General features: G+C 40.0%; 1 protein-coding gene across 5 annotated transcripts in view; it reads left to right on the forward strand.

Annotated features, from left to right (window-relative positions):
* The window catches only part of GCNT1 (glucosaminyl (N-acetyl) transferase 1), a 98,882-nt gene that overhangs the window by 46,847 nt on the left and 32,881 nt on the right, over positions 1-19,154 (forward strand). For 4 of the 5 annotated variants that reach the window (XM_056523394.1, XM_056523404.1, XM_056523384.1 and 1 more), the window contains one exon: positions 652-2,704. The exons of the other annotated variant lie outside the window; for it this stretch is intronic. In XM_056523394.1, coding sequence (XP_056379369.1) covers positions 793-2,079 — 1,287 coding nt within the window. In that variant the 5' untranslated portion in view covers positions 652-792 and the 3' untranslated portion in view covers positions 2,080-2,704. Of the gene's footprint in view, positions 1-651; positions 2,705-19,154 lie in introns of those variants that run through there. 5 annotated transcript variants of the gene reach the window in all.

Raw genomic sequence — 19,154 nt, forward strand, 5'->3', positions numbered from 1 at the left:
TTATCCTTAGCTACTAGAGAATTGTTACTATCTAAGGTTCATAAATCTGTGCAAAATAATGTATTATGTGTTTTAAAGGGACTCTCCGGTGCTTACACATCTTATCCCCTATCCAAAGGATAGGGGATAAGATGCCTGATGGCGGGAGTCCCGCCGCTGGGGACGCCCGTGATCATGCACACGGCAACCCCCGTTTGTAATCAGTCCCTGGAGCGTGTTTGCTCCGGGTCGGATTACGGGCGACCACCGGGCCGGTGGTGTCTGACGTCACGCCTCCGCCTCCGTGTGACGTCACACTCCGCACCTCAATGCAAGCCTACGGGAGGGGGCGTGATAGCTATCACGCCCCCTCCCGTAGGCTTTCATTGAGGGGCGGAGCGTGACATCACACGGGGGCGGAGGCGTGACGTCATGCGCCGCCGGCCCGGTGGTCGCCCGGAAGCAGACCCAGAGCGAACACGCTCCAGGGACTGATTACAAACTGGGTGCCGCGTGCATGATCACGGGCGTCCCCAGCGGCGGGACTCCCGCCATCAGGCATCTTATCCCCTATCCTTTGGATAGGGGATAAGATGTGTAAGCACTGGAGAACCCCTTTAATAAACATTTCTTCTGTTCAACGTGGTCACTGTTGTATATTTATCTTTTTAGGATGAATGCGGTTCGTATTGCCAAGAATTTTGTAACAACAACTGAACTTCGATGACACACTGGTATTCTGGAGGACCCTTCACTTGACAAGAATTGATATTTTTCTGTTCTTGTGTTTTAAATTGCTTAAACTATTCTGCAATGCTGAGAAGAAGATTACGCCATTGTAAAGCCAGCCGATTAGGCTTGTTGCTTTTAATCGCACTCACTGCAGCCACCCTCACAGTGGTAAAGAACCACAACAAAACAGCATATTTTACGAACAGAAACTTAGAAATTGCTGAGGAGAACCACAATAGTAATGTGAACTGTACAAAGATCCTCAGGGGTGACATTGAGGCGATCCAGAATGCCAAACTAGAGCTCCTCACTGTGAAATACAGGAGAGAGCAGCATCGTCTGACTGAAAATGACTACATCAATATGACCAAAGATTGTTACTCTTTCACTAGAGATCGGAAATATATTTTATATCCACTTAGCGATGAAGAACGTGAATTCTCCATAGCCTATTCAATAGTGGTTCATCATAAAATTGATATGCTGGAAAGACTTTTGCGTACTATATACATGCCTCAGAATTATTACTGCATTCATGTGGACAAGAAATCTTCAGAATCTTTTATGGCTGCAGTAAAAGGCATCTCCTCCTGCTTTGAAAATGTCTTTATAGCCTCTGAATCTGAGAATGTAGTGTATGCTTCGTGGAGACGTGTGCAGGCTGACCTCAATTGCATGAAAGATCTTCACCATGCGGGAGCCCAGTGGAAGTACTTAATAAACCTCTGTGGCATGGATTTTCCTATAAAAACCAACCGAGAAATGGTACAGATGTTAAAAGCATTGAAAGGTGAAAACAGCCTAGAAACCGAAAAAATGCCACCACACAAGGAAGTACGGTGGAGGAAGCATTATGAGATAACTGATAATGGTATTAGGAAAACAGACGTTGACAAGATGCCGCCACCATTTGAAATCCCAGTGTTTTCTGGTAGTGCCTATTTTGTTTTCAGTAGAGCGTTTGTTAGCAATGTCTTGGAAGATGACAAAATCAGGACGATCCTAGAGTGGTCTAAGGACACTTATAGCCCAGATGAATTTTTATGGGCAACTCTACAAAGATTTCCCGGAATGCCCGGATCTGTTCCTGCTAATAGTAAATATGATGTTTCAGACATGAATTCCATTGCCAGGTTTGTGAAGTGGGAATACCTGGAGGGAGATGTTGCTAAAGGAGCACCATATCCACCGTGTAGTGGGACTCATGTGCGTTCAGTGTGCGTGTTCGGTGGGGGTGACTTGCAGTTTATGTTAGGGAAGCATCACCTGTTTGCTAATAAATTTGACATGGACGTAGACCCTACTGCTATTCAGTGCCTAGAAGAATATCTGAGACATAAAGCACTATATCCACAAATACAAGACTGATCAATGTACAGCCATGGTGCTCTGATGCTTTAAATTCACACATCGTGCCACTGTTTGACATTGCACAATATTTGTATGACTGATGTGGCAAAAATCTTTTTTGGATGCTAGGAGTAGCTTTTAAAAATGTGTTACAGAAAGCATACAGTATAAAGGTACCTGTGAAACTATAGCTGGGGAGCTATTTAAAGATTCTCAGTTTATTTTAACTCCGTAGGAGTTGTTGTGCAATAAATTCCCAGCTCCATTATTTCTTATGTGTCAACATAAAAGTGCCTCCTTCGTGATAACGAACATCTTTATGTATTGTTGTGTGCCTGAATTGGGATTGCTGCCAGTTGGCATTTTTCATGCCAAGCATATTTTTTGTTATTACCCTGACAAACCATTTCCTGCTATGTATTGTTTTGATAAGAATGCTAAAAATCTTAAGAGTCCTTCAGGGCAATGTGTGATTGTCCCCATGAAAAAAGGGCGAGGAGGGGTTCTTCCTTTAGTAACGTGACACATTACATATTAGTTTTCTGCAGGTACACTAGTACTTTTCTGATAGCTGTGTCCAATATAGCTTAAAGGGGTACTCCGGTGAAAACCTTTTTTCTTTTAAATCAACTGGTGCCAGAAAGTTAAACATATTTGTAAATTACTTCTATTGAAAAATCTTAATTATTCCTGTACTTATTAGCTGCTGTATACTACAGAGGAAATTCTTTTCTTTTTGGAATGCTCTCTGATGACATCACGAGCACAGTGCTCTCTGCTGACATTATTATAATAATTATAATAAGTATTTATTTATTGTTGTCCTTTGTGGGATTTTAACCCAAGTCCCCAGCACTGCAAGGCAGCAGTGCTAACCACTGAGCCACCATGCTGCCCTTAGCATACATCTGCTATGCATGGTTGCTAAAATGGATAGAGATGTCAGCAGAGAGCACTGTGCTCGTGATGTCATCAGTGTTCCAAAAAGAAAGGAATTTCCTCTGTAGCATTCAGCAGCTAATAAGTACTGGAAGGATTAAGATTTTTTAATAGAAGTAATTTACAAATATGTTTAACTTTTTGGCACCAGTTGATTTAAAAGAAAAAAGGTTTTCACCGGAGTACCCCTTTAACCCCTAAAGCTGTAACCAGAGATCACAAATTCCACACAACTATTTCCAACAAAGTATAAGTGTTGCGACAAGCAATCACTTGTTCTGATGTGTTGTCTTGTATAATACTATTTAATCTGTTTCAAAAATATTCATTTCTATTTGCAGAAGTGAAATACATGACAATATTAGATTTTTGTGAGAAGATAGTCTGTTTAAAATGTAAATTGCAATTTGTTTAACTTATTTTGATTTTTTTAAAATAATAAGCCTGTTCTCCAGCAAAGGTTCATGTTATAGATTAACATGAATTTCTTTCCTCAGGGCATTTTGTTTGAAGTGCCTCTCCGTTTGTATGAATTATAGCCTTTATTTTTCTATATGACAAAATCTGACAGCGTTATTTTTCTTAAATGCTTCAAATGGTTGTACATTGTAAGGATTGTAAACAGTTTATATTGATTTGGGTAATAAAGCAATGAACTGCTGTGTGAATTGACATTTGTGTCCCTGCGTTTTCTGAACAGTACAAAGTAGTTACTAGTAGTCTACTAGTGTACAATAGTCTTAAAGTGTACCTGTCATACTGCCAAAACAAAAAGTGATGTTACTCGGTATCAATTCCTGATCATGTACATATAATTTTTATGTGTCTTGGACCTATATATCCCTAACAAATATAATTTATATCTTGCTCACTTGCATTGTCGTCTTGCCTTGTGGAGGGGGCGTGTCCATCACTCTCCTTCACTGTGGAGGACTCATCCGCTCTGAGTCTGGGATCACTGCACACTGGTTTTTATGCTGTACATGTTACACAGAGAGGAGGATTATTGGAGTTTGCCTACAGTATTCCTAAGACATTATGGTGCATTTATAACAATATTAAATATGTAAATATAAAAATAGATCTTTCTAAATTAGTGCAATGATTTTAGTGATAAAAGCACAGTAGTTTTTATGCATACATTTTCTATCTGTTCCTAGTAAAGCTGGATGCTAATCAACATAGCTGTCACTATGTATGTCATTCAGCTTTCACAGACTCCTGAATGTCTGATCAGTTTCTTTGTCATTCAAGAGCCAGAGAAAGCTTTGGCTGTCAGGCATGCTGGGAGTTGTAGTTTTGCAACAGCTGGAGCTGCAGTGTTTGTAAAGCACTGTGTTAGAGCAGTGTTGCCTTTAGCTGTTGCAAAACTACAACTTCCAGCATACCCACACATCCTTTGTCTGTAGCTTTGCAAGAGATGGAGGCACACAGCTGGAGAATACACAGCTCTAAAAAACTATTTTACAAAGATTGTACCCCCAGCTGTTGCAGAACTACAACTCCCATCAGGGGGAACTAGTTAAGGAACAGCTGAAGGGTGCAGTGGTGATCTCCTCTACTGCATACCAACACACTTTACGGCCGGTATTCAGTATGCTACAAAACACAGGGTAGTCTGTCTGCATAAAGATAGATGACCCCTAGTGGTGGCTATTTTCTTTATTTATTTTTTGTAAAATTGATTTTTTTTTTTAAATAAAAGTATATTTAAAAAAAATCTTATCAGTAGTACTACAAAATATAAAAAGGTTTTCATAATGACAGTGCCTCTTTAAATGTATTGTACATGTTCAGCCACTTCAGTGGTCATGTATATTCACTTCCTCATCAGGAAGTCAGCAATGTAGTTACACTGAAAGGAGATCAACACTTTCATGCCGGTGGCTTCTGGCTTTAATTGACAGATCTCTTCCTATACTCAAACAGGGAAAGACCTATCAGTTAAGACCTCTGGGCAGAGAGAAGATGCCAGAGACTGCCCAAAACGCAGCATGAACATGAGAACAAGTCCCTGGGGCCTTGTGCATCAGACCCAGGACCTAACAGATGAGAACAGCATTTCAACTCTGTTCTCAGATTTTTTTGATGATGCATAGAGCTAAAAAAAAGGATTTGAACAATGCTCCTACCTGCAATCAAGCTGTCAGTCAATTCAGTGTGGAGTGGGAGAAGGGTGAGGCGAGCATGATTGGAAGCCTCAGCGTCCCATCCACCATGATATATCTCAGTCACCGTGTGGTGCATTCAAAGTTCTTTGTTAGCTCTATGTGGCATGGTATAGAGCTGAGGAGAACAGTATGTGTTCTCACCTGTCAGGTCCTGAGTCCAGTGTCTGAGGCCCGAAGACCTGACAGGATCAGGTGCAGCTATGCAACATGCATCCTATTAAATCCAGGATTGGAACAATTATGAGAATTAGACAAAAAGGCTTAAATTATTGTGAACCTTCTCATTGACATAGGGATTCCAGAGTTATTCACTGATCCTGACCTTTTTCTATGGAACTTGTTTACAATTGCACAATACTTTTTTACTCCTATAAACAATGCATTCATTTATTGGCTTATTTTCCTTCAGTTTTAATCAAAAACACTGTTGGTTATAAATTTCTCAGGACAATTTTATTCTCAAAACATTAAAACACATAGCTTTAGTTGGAAACTAGAGTGCCCTAACTATGAATCAGTCTGTTCGTAGCCTTAGTGTATTAGATTTCTCTTATAATGAGCTTTACAACTCCGCTAGCTGGACAGGATTTTTACATTTGCTGACAACAGAAAATGTAAAAACTGCTTAACTGCTTTTTTATTTGTGTGAGAATGGATGTGGGGGTAGTGTCCCAGATCTTTCATTAGGACACAGTTGGGGTTTAAACATGGCTTAAAATGGAATGCAGTGGGCTAAAAAATATACAAAATTTTGGTGCACAATTTTGCTTTATTGTAAACTTAAACATATACAAAAACCAATGGAGCTATTCAGAGACAATTCATGACAATATCATGCTTTTATTGAAGAAACTGATCGACATACATTTAAAAATATATAAAATGGAGGAATGGACATGAAAGAACAGGCAGCATCACTGGGACAAGTACCATATAAAATAGGCTAACAATAAAGGGTAATAGATAACAGCATATAATGCCAGAAGGTATGTCAATATCTGCAAAACTTGCATGTAAACAAGTGTGTATATATATATATATATATGGCTGTAATAGGGGTCAATATAGAACTATACAAAGTGCAAGTGCAGGACCGAAACACATGTTGGGGTGGTGGCATCCCGGGACTTTGGCATTCTATTGGTCTCTGCCTGGTTGGTATTTATATTATCTATGTAGCATAAATTATATTATTTATGGCTAAAACACTTGCACTTTGTGTAGCTCTATATTGAGCCCCATTACAGCCATATATACTGTTTACATATGTTACATGCTGTTATCTACAGTCATGGCCATAAATGTTGTCACCCCTGAAATTTTTCAAGAAAACTAAGTATTTCTCACAGAAAAGGATTGCAGCAACACATGTTTTGCTATACAAATGTTTATTCCCTTTTTGTGTATAGGAACTAAACCAAAAAAGGGAGGAAAAAAAGCAAATTGGACATAATGTCGCACCAAACTCCAAAAATTGGCACCCTTTCAAAATTGTGGAAAAATAAGATTGTTTCAAGCATGTGATGCTCCTTTAAACTGGGGCAGGTGACAGGTTTGGGCAATATAAAAATCAGACCTGAAAGCAGATAAAAAGGAGAGAAGTCCACTTAGTCTTTGCTCTGTGTGTGCTACACTAAGCATGGACAACAGAAAGAGGAGAAGAGAACTGTCTGAGGACTTGAGAACTAACATTGTGGAAAAATGCCAACAATCTCAAGGTTACAAGTCCATCCCCAGAGATCTAGATTTGCCTTTGTCCACAGTACGCTACATTATAAAGAAGTTTGCAATCCATGGCACTGTAGCCAATCTCCCTGGGTGTGGACAGAAGAGAAAAATTGATGCAAGGTGTAAACACAGGATAGTCCGGATGGTGGATAAGCAGCCCCAAACAAGTTCCAAAGATATTCAAGCTGTCTTGCAGGCTCAGGGAGCATCAGTGTCAGCGTGAACTATCCGTCGACATTTAAATGAAATTAAACGCTATGGCAGGAGACCCAAGAGGACCCCACTGCTGACACAGAGACATATAAAAAAAAGCAAGACTACATTTTGCCAAAATGAACTTGAGTAAGCCAAAATTTTTCTGGGAAAACATCTTGTGGACAGATGAGACCAGGATACAGCTTTTTGGTAAAGCACATCATTCTACTGTTTTACCGAAAATAGAATGAGGCCTACAAAGAAATGAACACAGTACCTACAGTGGAATATGTTGGAGGTTCAATGATGTTTTGGAGCTGTTTAGCTGCCTCTGGCACTGGGTGCCTTGAATGTGTGCAAGGCATCATGAAATCTGAGGATTACCAATGGATTTTGAGTTGCACTGTACAGCCCAGTGTCAGAAAGCTGGGTTTGCGTCCGAGATCTTGGGTCCAGCAGGACAATGACCCCAAACATATGTCAAAAACACCCAGAAATGGATGGAAACAAAGCGCTTGAGAGTTCTAAAGTGGCAGCAATGAATCCAGATCTAAATCCCATTGAACACCTGTGGAGAAAGCTTAAAATTGCTGTTGGAAAAAGGCGCCCTTCCAATAAGATTAGACCTGGAGCAGTTTGCAAAGGAAGAGTGGTCTAAGATTCCGGCTGAGAGGTGTAAGAAGCTTATTGATGGTTATAGGAAGCGACTGATTTCAGTTATTTTTTCCAAAGGGTGTGCAACCAAATATTAAGTTTTGGGGTGGCAAAAATTTTGTCCAGCCCATTTTTGGAGTTTGGTTTGACATTATGTCCAATTAGCTTTTTTTCCTCCCTGTTTCTGTTTAAGTTCCAATACACAAAAAGAGAATAAACATGTGTATAGCAAAACATGTGTTACTGCAGTCCTTTTCTGTGAGAAATACTTTATTTTCTTGAAAAATTTCAGGGGTGCCAACATTTACGGCCATGACTCTTTATTGTTAACTTTTTATATGGTACTTGTCCTGGTGATGCCACCTGTTCTTTGATGTCCATTCCTCCTTTTTATATATTTTTAAATGTATGTTGATTAATAAAAGCATGATATTTTCATGAATTGTCTCTGAACAGCTCCATTGTTTTTTGTATTTGTTTACGTCATAGGAGTTTATGTTTTGGCTTAGGAGTCATAGGAGTTTAAGTGTTTCTTGTTGTTTTTTTTTTTTTTTTTTTTTTGGGGGGGGGGTGCCTGTAGTGTTTCCACATGGACAAATGACATGTTGATTTAGACAGGCGTATACTTTTTTTGGCTCCCTCCATTAACTCCTTAAGGACCAATACAAGTAAACCTGTACGCCCCTGACCAGACCTGTTCTTCAAATCGGGGATGTCTGACTTTATTAGAGAATAACTCTGGTAACGTTTTGCCAATCACGATAATTCTGACATTGTTTTTTTGTCACAAGTTGTCCTTCATGTACATAGTAAAAGTATATCATTGGTAGTTTTTTTTTACAATGCAAAAAATCATGAAATAAAAAAAAGATTTTTTGTTATTTTAACACTAATAGGTTGCATATATTTAGACTTTCTGACCAAATAGTTTATGAAACTTATACTTTCAGATGTCTACTTTATTTTAAAAGCATTTATTTATTTATTTTTAACATTTTAAATGAATTAGAAGCCTAACAGTTTATCTTGAAATTGTCAAAATTTAGAAAATTTTAAAAGCAAATTTTTTTATGTGCTATGCAAGATTTGCAGAAATTTGAAGGTGATCCCATTTTAAAAACTAGACCCCACAAGGTATTTGCCAGGGGGTACAGTGAGTATTTTAACACCATAGTTTTTTGGCAGCAATTATTCCAAAGTCAGTGTTAAAAATGTGAAATTTGCTTTTTTTTTCACAAATCACTTCTGATATTGAAAGAAATATACCCTATATTTTATTGAGCTGCTCGGCCCTTGTTTGGAAATACCCCCTTTTAGGCCATATTTGGTTCCTTGGTTGTGTGGTAGGACCCAGAAGGAGAGGAGCGCCATTTTGCTTTCAGGGCATCATTTTAGTCCGAATTGATTATAGGCTGCACTTCATGCCTGCAAAGGGTTTTAGCTGCCAGAACCATACAGAACCCCCACAAGTGACCCCATTTTGGGAAAAAACACCCCCTAAAGTATTCACCTAGACCAAAAGTGAGTACTTTGAGTCTTTTTTGTGTGACCGGAATGGTTACAAAGTTAGTGGAAAAATTTACATCTTTTTTTTTTTTTTACAAATGCATCATATTTTTTGTACATAGCATCTGAAAAGTAGAAAATGTGCCCCATATTTTATTATGATGTTTGTCCCATATTCGATAATACCCCTGCTTAGGACATATTTGGTTGCATGGCCACATGGTGGGACCCAAAAGGCGAGGAACACCATTTGGCTTTTTAGCATTTCATTATACAAATTATAGGCAGCACTTCATCTTGCAAAGCATTCTAGCTGTCAGAACAATACTGCACCCCCAGAAAGTGACCCCATTTTCAAAACTACACCCCCGAAAGGATTCACCTAGGGCAAAAGTGAGTACATTGAGCCCTTATTGTGTGGCTAGAATTATTTCAAAGTCTGGAAAAAAGATAGCAATTAGCTTATTTTTTCCACAAATTCTTTTTGTGGGACATCATTTTGGTGCGTCGCTTTTGAAATGGAGGAAATGCGCCCTAGATTTAATCACGCTGTTCATCCCAGGCTGGGCAGTACCCCCACTTGGGCCATATCTGGTTGCCTGACCGACTGGTAGGACCAAGAAGGAGAGGAGCCCCCTTTGGCTTTCAGTGCATCATTATATGAATTATAGACCCCACCCCATGCCTGCAAAGGATCGGAGCTGTCAGAACAATACTGCACCCCAACAAGTGTATTGGCTGGACCAGGGACCGCTCTGATCGGTCCTTGGTCGTCTAGCAGTTACGTGCGGCTGTCTGTGACAGTTAAAGTTCCTGATGGATATATTTGTCATGTTGTGGGAAAAAGCACTCACTCTGGCCAATATATGCATCAGGGGGTGTTTAAAAAAAAAAATATTGAAAAAAACTGGTTTATTTTGTTGGGGGGGGGGTGATAGTCCCCATTCATACTGCATTTCTGCAGTATAGGTGTCTGTTGTCATTTCAAAAAAGCATGCCAATGTATACTGTAGCAGTCCCATTCAGAAACGCATGGAGCTTGTACAGTATAAGTCAGCATCACTTTATTTGACGTGATGCTGATGGATACCTCTAACATACTCCTGAAATGCAGTATGAACAGGACACAGTGTAGGGTCACACAGAGCGCATCCGCAGCATGTTTCACATCACAGATGCCACAAGGGTGAGATCACTGCTGTAGCTCAGTGTGTCCGCTCATGACTGGCGGCGGGAAATCCGTCGCTATGAGTGGACACACAAAGCTACCCAGACGCAGCAGGAAGCTCATTATTGTGACTGCTGGTAGGCATGTAATATGCTGTGGATGTGCGCTGGGTGATCCTACACATTATGAATTTTTATTTTTCATTATATTAATACATTTTTTTTTTATAGACTTTTTTTTATTCTTTTTGACACTTTTTTTTAACCCATTGTTTTTACACTTTAATTTTTTTTACACTTTTTTATGCTTTGGAATACTTAGCAGGCAGCATATCAGCACATGCATCTGGCACGTCCTGACAGGCAATAACCGGGGCAGACCTGGGGGTCCTTGTAAAGACCACCGGCTGCCCAGGTAACATGTAGCACCCTGCGATTGTTGCGGGGTGCTACAGGAGAGAGACAGAGGGAGCCCCCTTCCTCTGTCAAAAATCCTTACAGCTCGCTGTCTCTTCCGACCATGGCTGTAAGGGTTAAACTGCCGGGACCGAAGTATACTTTGGTCCCGGCAGTGCGGCAAGCCCCCGCCCACTCGGGATCACACACAGCACCCTGCAATTGCGCTGCGGGGTGCTGCAGGGATGACAGAGGGAGCTCCCTCCCTCTGTCGAAACACAGCTGTAAGGGTTAAACGGCCGGGACCGAAGTTTACTTCGGTCTTGGCAGTGCGGCAGGGTCTCATCTGTGTGTTACAGCTGAGTCCCTGCCGTGATCTCATGCTTGCACAGTTTTGTTTTTGTTAGACATGTTGTTAAACAGATTTATAAATAAATTAGACACACACAATTTATATTTGCGCTGCATTTGACAAGAAAGTTTGACCTAGACAAAAGGACATGGCTTACATGCACCACAATTTTTTTTTATTAATTCCCCCAGTATGGTGATTTATACAGTGGGGCAAAAAAGTATTTAGTCAGCCACCCATTGTGCAGGTTCTCCCACTTAAAAAGATGAGAGGCCTGTAATTTTCATCATAGGTACACTTCAGCTATGAGAGACAGAATGGGGGCAAAGAATACAGGAAATCACATGGTAGGATTTCTAATGAATTCATTGGAAAATTCCTAGGTAAAATAAGTATTTGGTCACCTACAAACAAGCAAGATTTATGGCTCTCACAGGCTTGAAACTTCTTCTTCTCTGTCATCCACTTGTTACCTGTATTAATGGCACCTGAACTTATCAGTATAAAAGACACCTGTCCACAACTTCAAACAGTCACACTCCAAACTCCACTATGGCCAAGACCAAAGAGCTGTCAAAGGACACCAGAAACAAAATTGTAGACCTGCAGCAGGCTGGGACGACTGAATATACAATAGGCAAGCAGCTTGGTGTGAAGAAATCAACAGTTGGAGCAGTTATTAGAAAATGGAATACATAGAAGACCACTCATAATCTCCCTCGATCTGGAGCTCCACTCAAGATCTCACACCGTGGTGTCAAAATTATCACAAGAATGGTGAGCAAAAATCCCAGAACCACACAGGGGGACCTAGTGAATGACCTGCAGAGAGACCAAAGTAACAAAGGCTACCATCAGTAACACACTGGGCCAGCAACTAAAATCATGCAGTGCCAGACGTGTCCCCCTGCTTAACCCCTTAAGGACCAAGGACGTACCGGTACGTCCTTGGTCCTGCTCTCCTGATATAACGCGGGGTTACACAGTAACCCCGCATCATATCATGGCGGGCCCGGCATCATAGTGAAGCCGGGACCTGCCTCTAATAGCGCACAGCGCCGATCGCGGCGCCGCGCGCTATTAACCCTTTAGCCGCGCGCTCAAAGCTGAGCCGCGCGGCTAAAAGTGAAAGTGAAAGTTCCCGGCTAGCTCAGTCGGGCTGTTCGGGATAGCCGCGGCTAATCGCGGCATCCCGAACAGCTGACAGGACAGCGGGAGGGCCCCTTCCTGCCTCCTCGCTGTCCGATCGCCGAATGACTGCTCAGTGCCTGAGATCCAGGTATGAGCAGTCATCCGGCAGAATTGTTGATCACTGGTTTCTTATGAGAAACCAGTGATCAACATAGAAGATCAGTGTGTGCAGTGTTATAGGTTCCTATGGGACCTATAACACTGCAAAAAAAAAGTGAAAAAAAAAAGTGAATAAAGATCATTTAACTCCTCCCCTATTAAAAGTTTGAATCACCCCCCTTTTCCAATAAAAAAAAAACACAGTGTAAATAAAAATAAACATATGTGGTATCACCGCGTGCGGAAATGTCCGAATTTTAAAAATATATCATTAATTAAACCGCTCGGTCAATGGCGTGCGCGCAAAAAAATTCCAAAGTCCAAAATAGTGCATTTTTGGTCACTTTTTATATCATTTAAAAATGAATAAAAAGTGATCAATAAGTCCTATCAATGCAAAAATGGTACCGTTAAAAACTTCAGATCACGGCGCAAAAAATGAGCGCTCATACCGCCCCATACACGGAAAAATAAAAAAGTTATAGGGGTCAGAAGATGACAATTTTAAACGTATTAATTTTCCTGCATGTAGTTATGATTTTTTCCAGAAGTCCGACAAAATCAAACCTATATAAGTAGGGTATCATTTTAATCGTATGGACCTACAGAATACATATCAGGTGTCATTTTTACCGAAAAATGTACTACGTAGAAACGGAAGCCCCCAAAAGTTACAAAACAGCGTTTTTTTTTCAATTTTGTCGCACAATGATTTTTTTTCCTGCTTCACCATAGATTTTTGGGCAAAATGACTGACGTCATTACAAAGTAGAATTGGTGGCGCAAAAAATAAGCCATCATATGGATTTTTAGGTGTAAATTTGAAAGAGTTATGATTTTTTAAAGGCAAGGAGCAAAAAACGAAAATGCAAAAACGGAAAAACCTCCGGTCCTTAAGGGGTTAAGCCAGTACATGTCTAGGCCCATCTGAAGTTTTCTAGAGAGCAAGGAAGACTGGGAGAATGTAATATGGTCAGATGAACCCAAAGCAGAACTTTTTGGTAAAAACTCAACTTGTCGTGTTTGGAGGCGAAAGACTGATGAGTTGTATCCAAAGAACACCATACCTACTGTGAAGCATGGGGGTGGAAACATCATGCTTTGGGGCTGTTTTTCAGCAAAGGGACCAGGATGACTGATCCATGTAAAGAAAAAAAAGAAGGGGGCCATGTTTCATGAGATTTTGATTGTAAACCTCCTTTCATCAGCAAGGGAATTGAAGATGAAATGTGGCTGGGTCTTTCAGCATGACAATGATCCCAAACACACCGCCCAGGCAACAAAGGAGTGGCTTCATAAGAAGCATAGGTCCTGGAGTGGCCTAGCCAGTGTCCAGATTTCAAACCTATAGAAAACCTTTGGAGGGAGTTGAAAGTCTGTGTTGCCCAACGACAGCCCCAAAACATCACTGCTCTAGAGGAGATCTGCATGGAGGAATGGGCCGAAATACCAGCAACGGTGTGTGAAAACCTTGTGAAGACTTACAGAAAACACTTGACCGCTAACAAAGGGTATATAACAAAGTATTGAGATGAACTTTTGTTATTGACCAAATACTTATTTTCCACCATTTATTTTGCAAAAAAATTCTTTCAAAATCAGACAATGTGATTTTATGGATTTTTTTTTTCTCATTATGTCTCTCATAGTTGAAGTATAGCTATGATGAAAATTACAGGCCTCTCATCTTTTTAAGTGGAAGAACTTGCACAATTGGTGGCTGAATAAATACTTTTATGCCGAACATAATCTAACTGGTGTTAAGTGGGGGGACCAGATAGAAGGCTGCTGTCAGACAGAACTTTTGCACCAGGGCTTGTAGGTTCTTACCCCCTGGCTGTAGGGAAGAGACACTCTTATTAGACCTTGACAAAGCAGCTTCTATAACAGGAATATATACTTTTAACATGAAGTTGCTACTTAGTGATATCGCAATGTCTACATCATGTGATCAGCTTTTTAAAATATTTTTTAGATTGATTCTCTATTACGTCTAACTATTCAGCCTCGGTAAAATGTTAGAAGGTATCTTTGACAAGCAAGCAAAGCTTTAGAACAAGTGATCCATGCAATGCGGTGCATAGCAGTGGGATCATTGTGGAAACCAGATACTTACATTAGACTGAGAGAGCAATTGAATGCAAACAAAACACTCAAAGCTTGGAGAAGAAAACTATTCTAATTCCAAATGCTTGTTAAATTTGGGAGGTTTATTTATTGGCAAATGTTATAGAGGAGAGCTGGAACCCATTCTCTAAGACTGCTTGGAGGAGAAAGAACAACCTACTCTGGGAATAAAAGCTAAATAAATAAGAACTATATAATAAATTATATAAGTTTATTCAAATATTACATTTGTTCAGGCTAGATTTAACTGTTTTACTGAATTTCAAATGTAGTAACGTACCATAAAGCTTAAAGAGGTTATTCAGGATTAGAAAATGACAGCTGATTTTTTTTTTCCCAGGAGTATCACCATATCTGTCCTCAGGTTGTGTGTGGTATTGCAGTTCTGTTCCATTGCTGTGAATAGTTTTAATGCCACCCATGACCTTAGGATAAGTTATAATACCACCAGACCCCCCACCCCTCCCCCTTTTCCTGCTATGTAAATGGTGGTTGGTAATCAAGACTACCACATCTATACAAGTGAGAGAGGAATGGGAGGGGAAACCATAGGGGAAATAGTAAAATTACATGTATCTGTATAAGTGTTTAACTTTTCATGAACATCAACTTAGAATGTCATCTTGAACATAGGAATACTCTTAAGCGTGGTCCAAAAATCTTATTCAGGATCCAGCGACCTGATTAAAACCACTACTAAGGCTGCATTCACATCTCTTTTTTGCAATACGTATCAGGTTTTATGTAAAAACAATGTATGTCTCAAAACCGGATCGAACTGTATACAACTGTGTACAACCGTATAGACCTCTGTACGGTTTTAAACTGTGTACGGTTTGAAAACGGATGTCCGGTTGCATACAGTTTAAATTTTTTTTTGAAGAAAAAAACGGATTCGGTTTTGTTTGTCCTTAATTAAGTAAAGTTCTTCTTGTTCTATTTGTGGGAAGAACTTTCGGCGTGCACTGCGCATGTGCAAACTGCAAAACCTATGGTGCAAACCGGATGGAACTGTACGCAGATACGATTCTGTACGATTCCCATTCACCACCATTTTGAAAAAAATGTATACGGGTTGTATCCGTTTTTTACCCGGACATAAAACCATAGTAGACTACGGTTTTGTGTACGGGAAAAAAAAACCTGATAAAACTGTAAATGGTGCAAAACGTACACAACTGGATGCTACGGTTGGCATACGGCTTTCAATGACATGTCTATACATATGGTTTGCAATACCGTTCCATACGGTTTTTACACTGAAACCAGATACGGGAACTGTTTGCAAAAAGGAGATGTGAATGCAGCCTAAGTGAGCTTTCAAAGAAATTGTACAGCTGAGGAATTTATGGGAAATCATAAGACTATGTGACAGCAGGAAATATGTATCCTCATAAATATTTAACTGTATGAAGGTAAACAACCTTCACATTCCTTTTATACTATGTCAGTCTTAGCCTATAGGAAACCTACATTAATGCTGTAAGTAAAATATTGGATTAGACTTACCGGTAACATGGTTTCTACGAATGTTCCATGACAACACCCTAGCAGTTATACTATTAGTCCTAAAAGGAATAGAAAAAACACATGAGAGGTTAAAAAGCCCCTTCCCATTCAACCATCCACCCCTTTGTCAGGCCTGTTGCCTTAAAAAGCTCAAGAAAAAACAGGCAGCAATTATGGATTAGGAGGGAGAGTCATCATGACTTGTGCAGAGGAACAGTCGACCAGTTGCCCATTGCCAAATCAGTTGCCCAACCATTCAGATCGCTTCTTTCATTTTTAAAAAGGCCTCTGAAAAATAAAAGAAGCAATCTGGTTGCTATTGGGCAACTGGTCAACTTTTCCTCTACAGAAGTCTTTACAAGCAGGCCTAAAAAAAAAAAAGTTTAAAATTCAGCATGCTCAATGAACACATTTCAGCCCTTTCAGCAATTATGGGCTGTCTTGAAGTCTTCTATGTTTAACAGAGAAAACTATTTTTCTTGTAGCCATCACTACATCAAGGTGGGTTAGTGAGATATAGGCCATGTCTATAAAACAACTTTATTTAAGAATCCTAAATGACATAAAATAGTTATCAAAATAGACCCCACATGCCTCAGAGTATTGTGTTACCATCATTCTGCAATAATACAAAATAACTCCAGAAGAAACCTTTCATACTCGCGACGTAGTAACAATTCTTGGAATACAAAAAAGTATCTAAACCTTGGAAGGGCTTTGGAATACATAAAAATATCTAATCCTAGGAAGGACCATCATCTATGTATTCAGGGTCTAAACAAAGGCAGAAAGGTGGCAAAGAATACATTGTTGAGATGGATAGGGCAGTTCATTAATGAGATTCAATAAAAACCTATACCATAAGGTCTAAGAGCACAATCTTTGAGACCCATATAAACATAGGCAGAGAATGTGTATTCTTTCGTAGAGCAAATCTGCAATTTAACAGCTTGGGACAGTCTTTACATTTTTTCTAGGCACTACTGACTAGACCTGTAGACAAAACAAGATCTTTCCTTCGGAAGGACAGGCTGTGGTCCCACCCTATCATCATCATATGGTATGTCTCCTAGGGTGCTGTCATGAAGATAGGAGAATATAGGATTAGACTTACCACTAATATCGTTACTACAAATCTTTCATGACAACATCGGAATGTGACCCTCCCTATAAGCACGACCAGTTGTGATCAGTTATAATACACTTAGCACATAAAGTAGAATGTAGCGCAGCACCGCAGCCTGTATAATATAACAACTATATATGGACACTGGGTATTCAGAATCAATTGACCAACGGTGGTGCTAGGAATAGTGGTAAACAGCGTATCAAGAATCAACAATAGCAGAGCATGAAATTAATTCTGCACTGACCGCAAAGGTAAGGGTCATCCGGCTCCTTCTCAGGACCTCCAACATACGGACAGGCAAGGCTGGCGTGGGGTGCTCAGAGGCCTCTGAGCACCCCACGCCAGCCTTGCCTGTCCATATTTTGGAGTTCCTGGGAAGGAGCCGGATGACCCTTACCATTGCGGTGAGTGCAGGATTACTTTAATGCTCTGCTACTGTTGAGTTATAATACACTGGTGATGGTCAGATTAGGAAGGGCTTTTAACCTCTCGTGGTGTTTTTTTTTTTTTTATTGTTCCTTCTAGGACCTATGGTATGACACATGGGGTGCTGTCATGGAGGATTTGTAGAAACCATATTACCTGTAAGGCTACTCTTAGACTTTGCTAACTGCATTAATGTAGGCTTCTTACAGGCAGAGCCTGATGTGGTTTAAGCCATAGAGGACACGTGACGTACATGTATGTCGCTGGACCCTGGTACTTAGCTAATAGTGACGTACTAATCACAGCATCTGAAGTATTGGTATTGCAAAGGGGTACACACACACACATTGGACCACCCGTGGTACAATGACCACTCCACTCACCTACTCAGGCCGTCTGCTGCGCTCTTCTTTTAGCAGACCAGAGAAGTAGATTGCAAATAATACTGATCAGTGCTATGCCTATGCATAGCACTGCACTGTTCAGTATCTGCAATCAAAAGATTTCAATAAATAGTCCCCTATGGGGTCCGAAAAAGTGTAAAGAAAAGAAAAGTTTTAATAAGCCCTTCCACCAATAAAAAAAATTAAATTCCCCTTTTTTCCCATTTTACCAAACAAAATGTAAAAAATAAAAAAAATAAACACATTTGGTATCAGCATGTGCATACAAACTATTAAAATAAAATGTTAATCGTCTTGTACGAGGAACAGCAAAAACGTAAAAAAAAAAAAAAGTCCAAAATTGCTGCTTTTAGTCATATCCCATCGTAGAAAAAAATTAAATAAAAAGTGATCACAACTTCACACATACGTATACATAGCACTGATGAAAACTAAAGAAAAAAATGTACCTTTATACAGACCCGTATACTGAACAATATGACAGTTATAGGGGGTCAGATTAGGGAACTTTAAACCCCTTAAGGATGCAGGGCATACATGTATGCCCGCTCCCCAGCAGCTATCAGCCTCTGGGACCCCTGTCTAATGCCGGACATCACCCATCGTAGTGATGCCCAGCATTAACCCTTAGATGGAACGATCAAAGGGAAATCGCGATGTCCCGATCAGTTGAGAGGATGTTGGGAAGGCCCTTAACTATCTCATTGCCATCCAGTCGGTGCTCCTGTGCTTCAGTCAGCCATGGCAGGCTAAAGCAATGGAGCACCGATAAAACTGATCAATGCTATGCTGTGACATAGCATTGTTCAATATATGCAATCTAATGATTGCATGTTTTGTAGTCCCCTATGGGAACTAAAAAAATTGAAAAAAATGTGAAAGATTAAAATCTTAATAAATGTGATTTAACCCCTACCTCAAAGTTTGATTTCCCCCTTTTTCTCATTAAAAAAAATATGTAAACAAAAATAAACATGTGCTATCACCGCATGCGTAAGTGTTCGAAACTATAAAATTATAATGTTATTGAAACCGCATGGACAATGGAGTATACATGCAAAAATACGAAAGTCCAGAATTGCGTATTTTGAAACGGAAAA

This window comes from Hyla sarda, chromosome 1 (assembly GCF_029499605.1).
Source record: "Hyla sarda isolate aHylSar1 chromosome 1, aHylSar1.hap1, whole genome shotgun sequence".
Taxonomy (NCBI): domain Eukaryota; kingdom Metazoa; phylum Chordata; class Amphibia; order Anura; family Hylidae; genus Hyla; species Hyla sarda.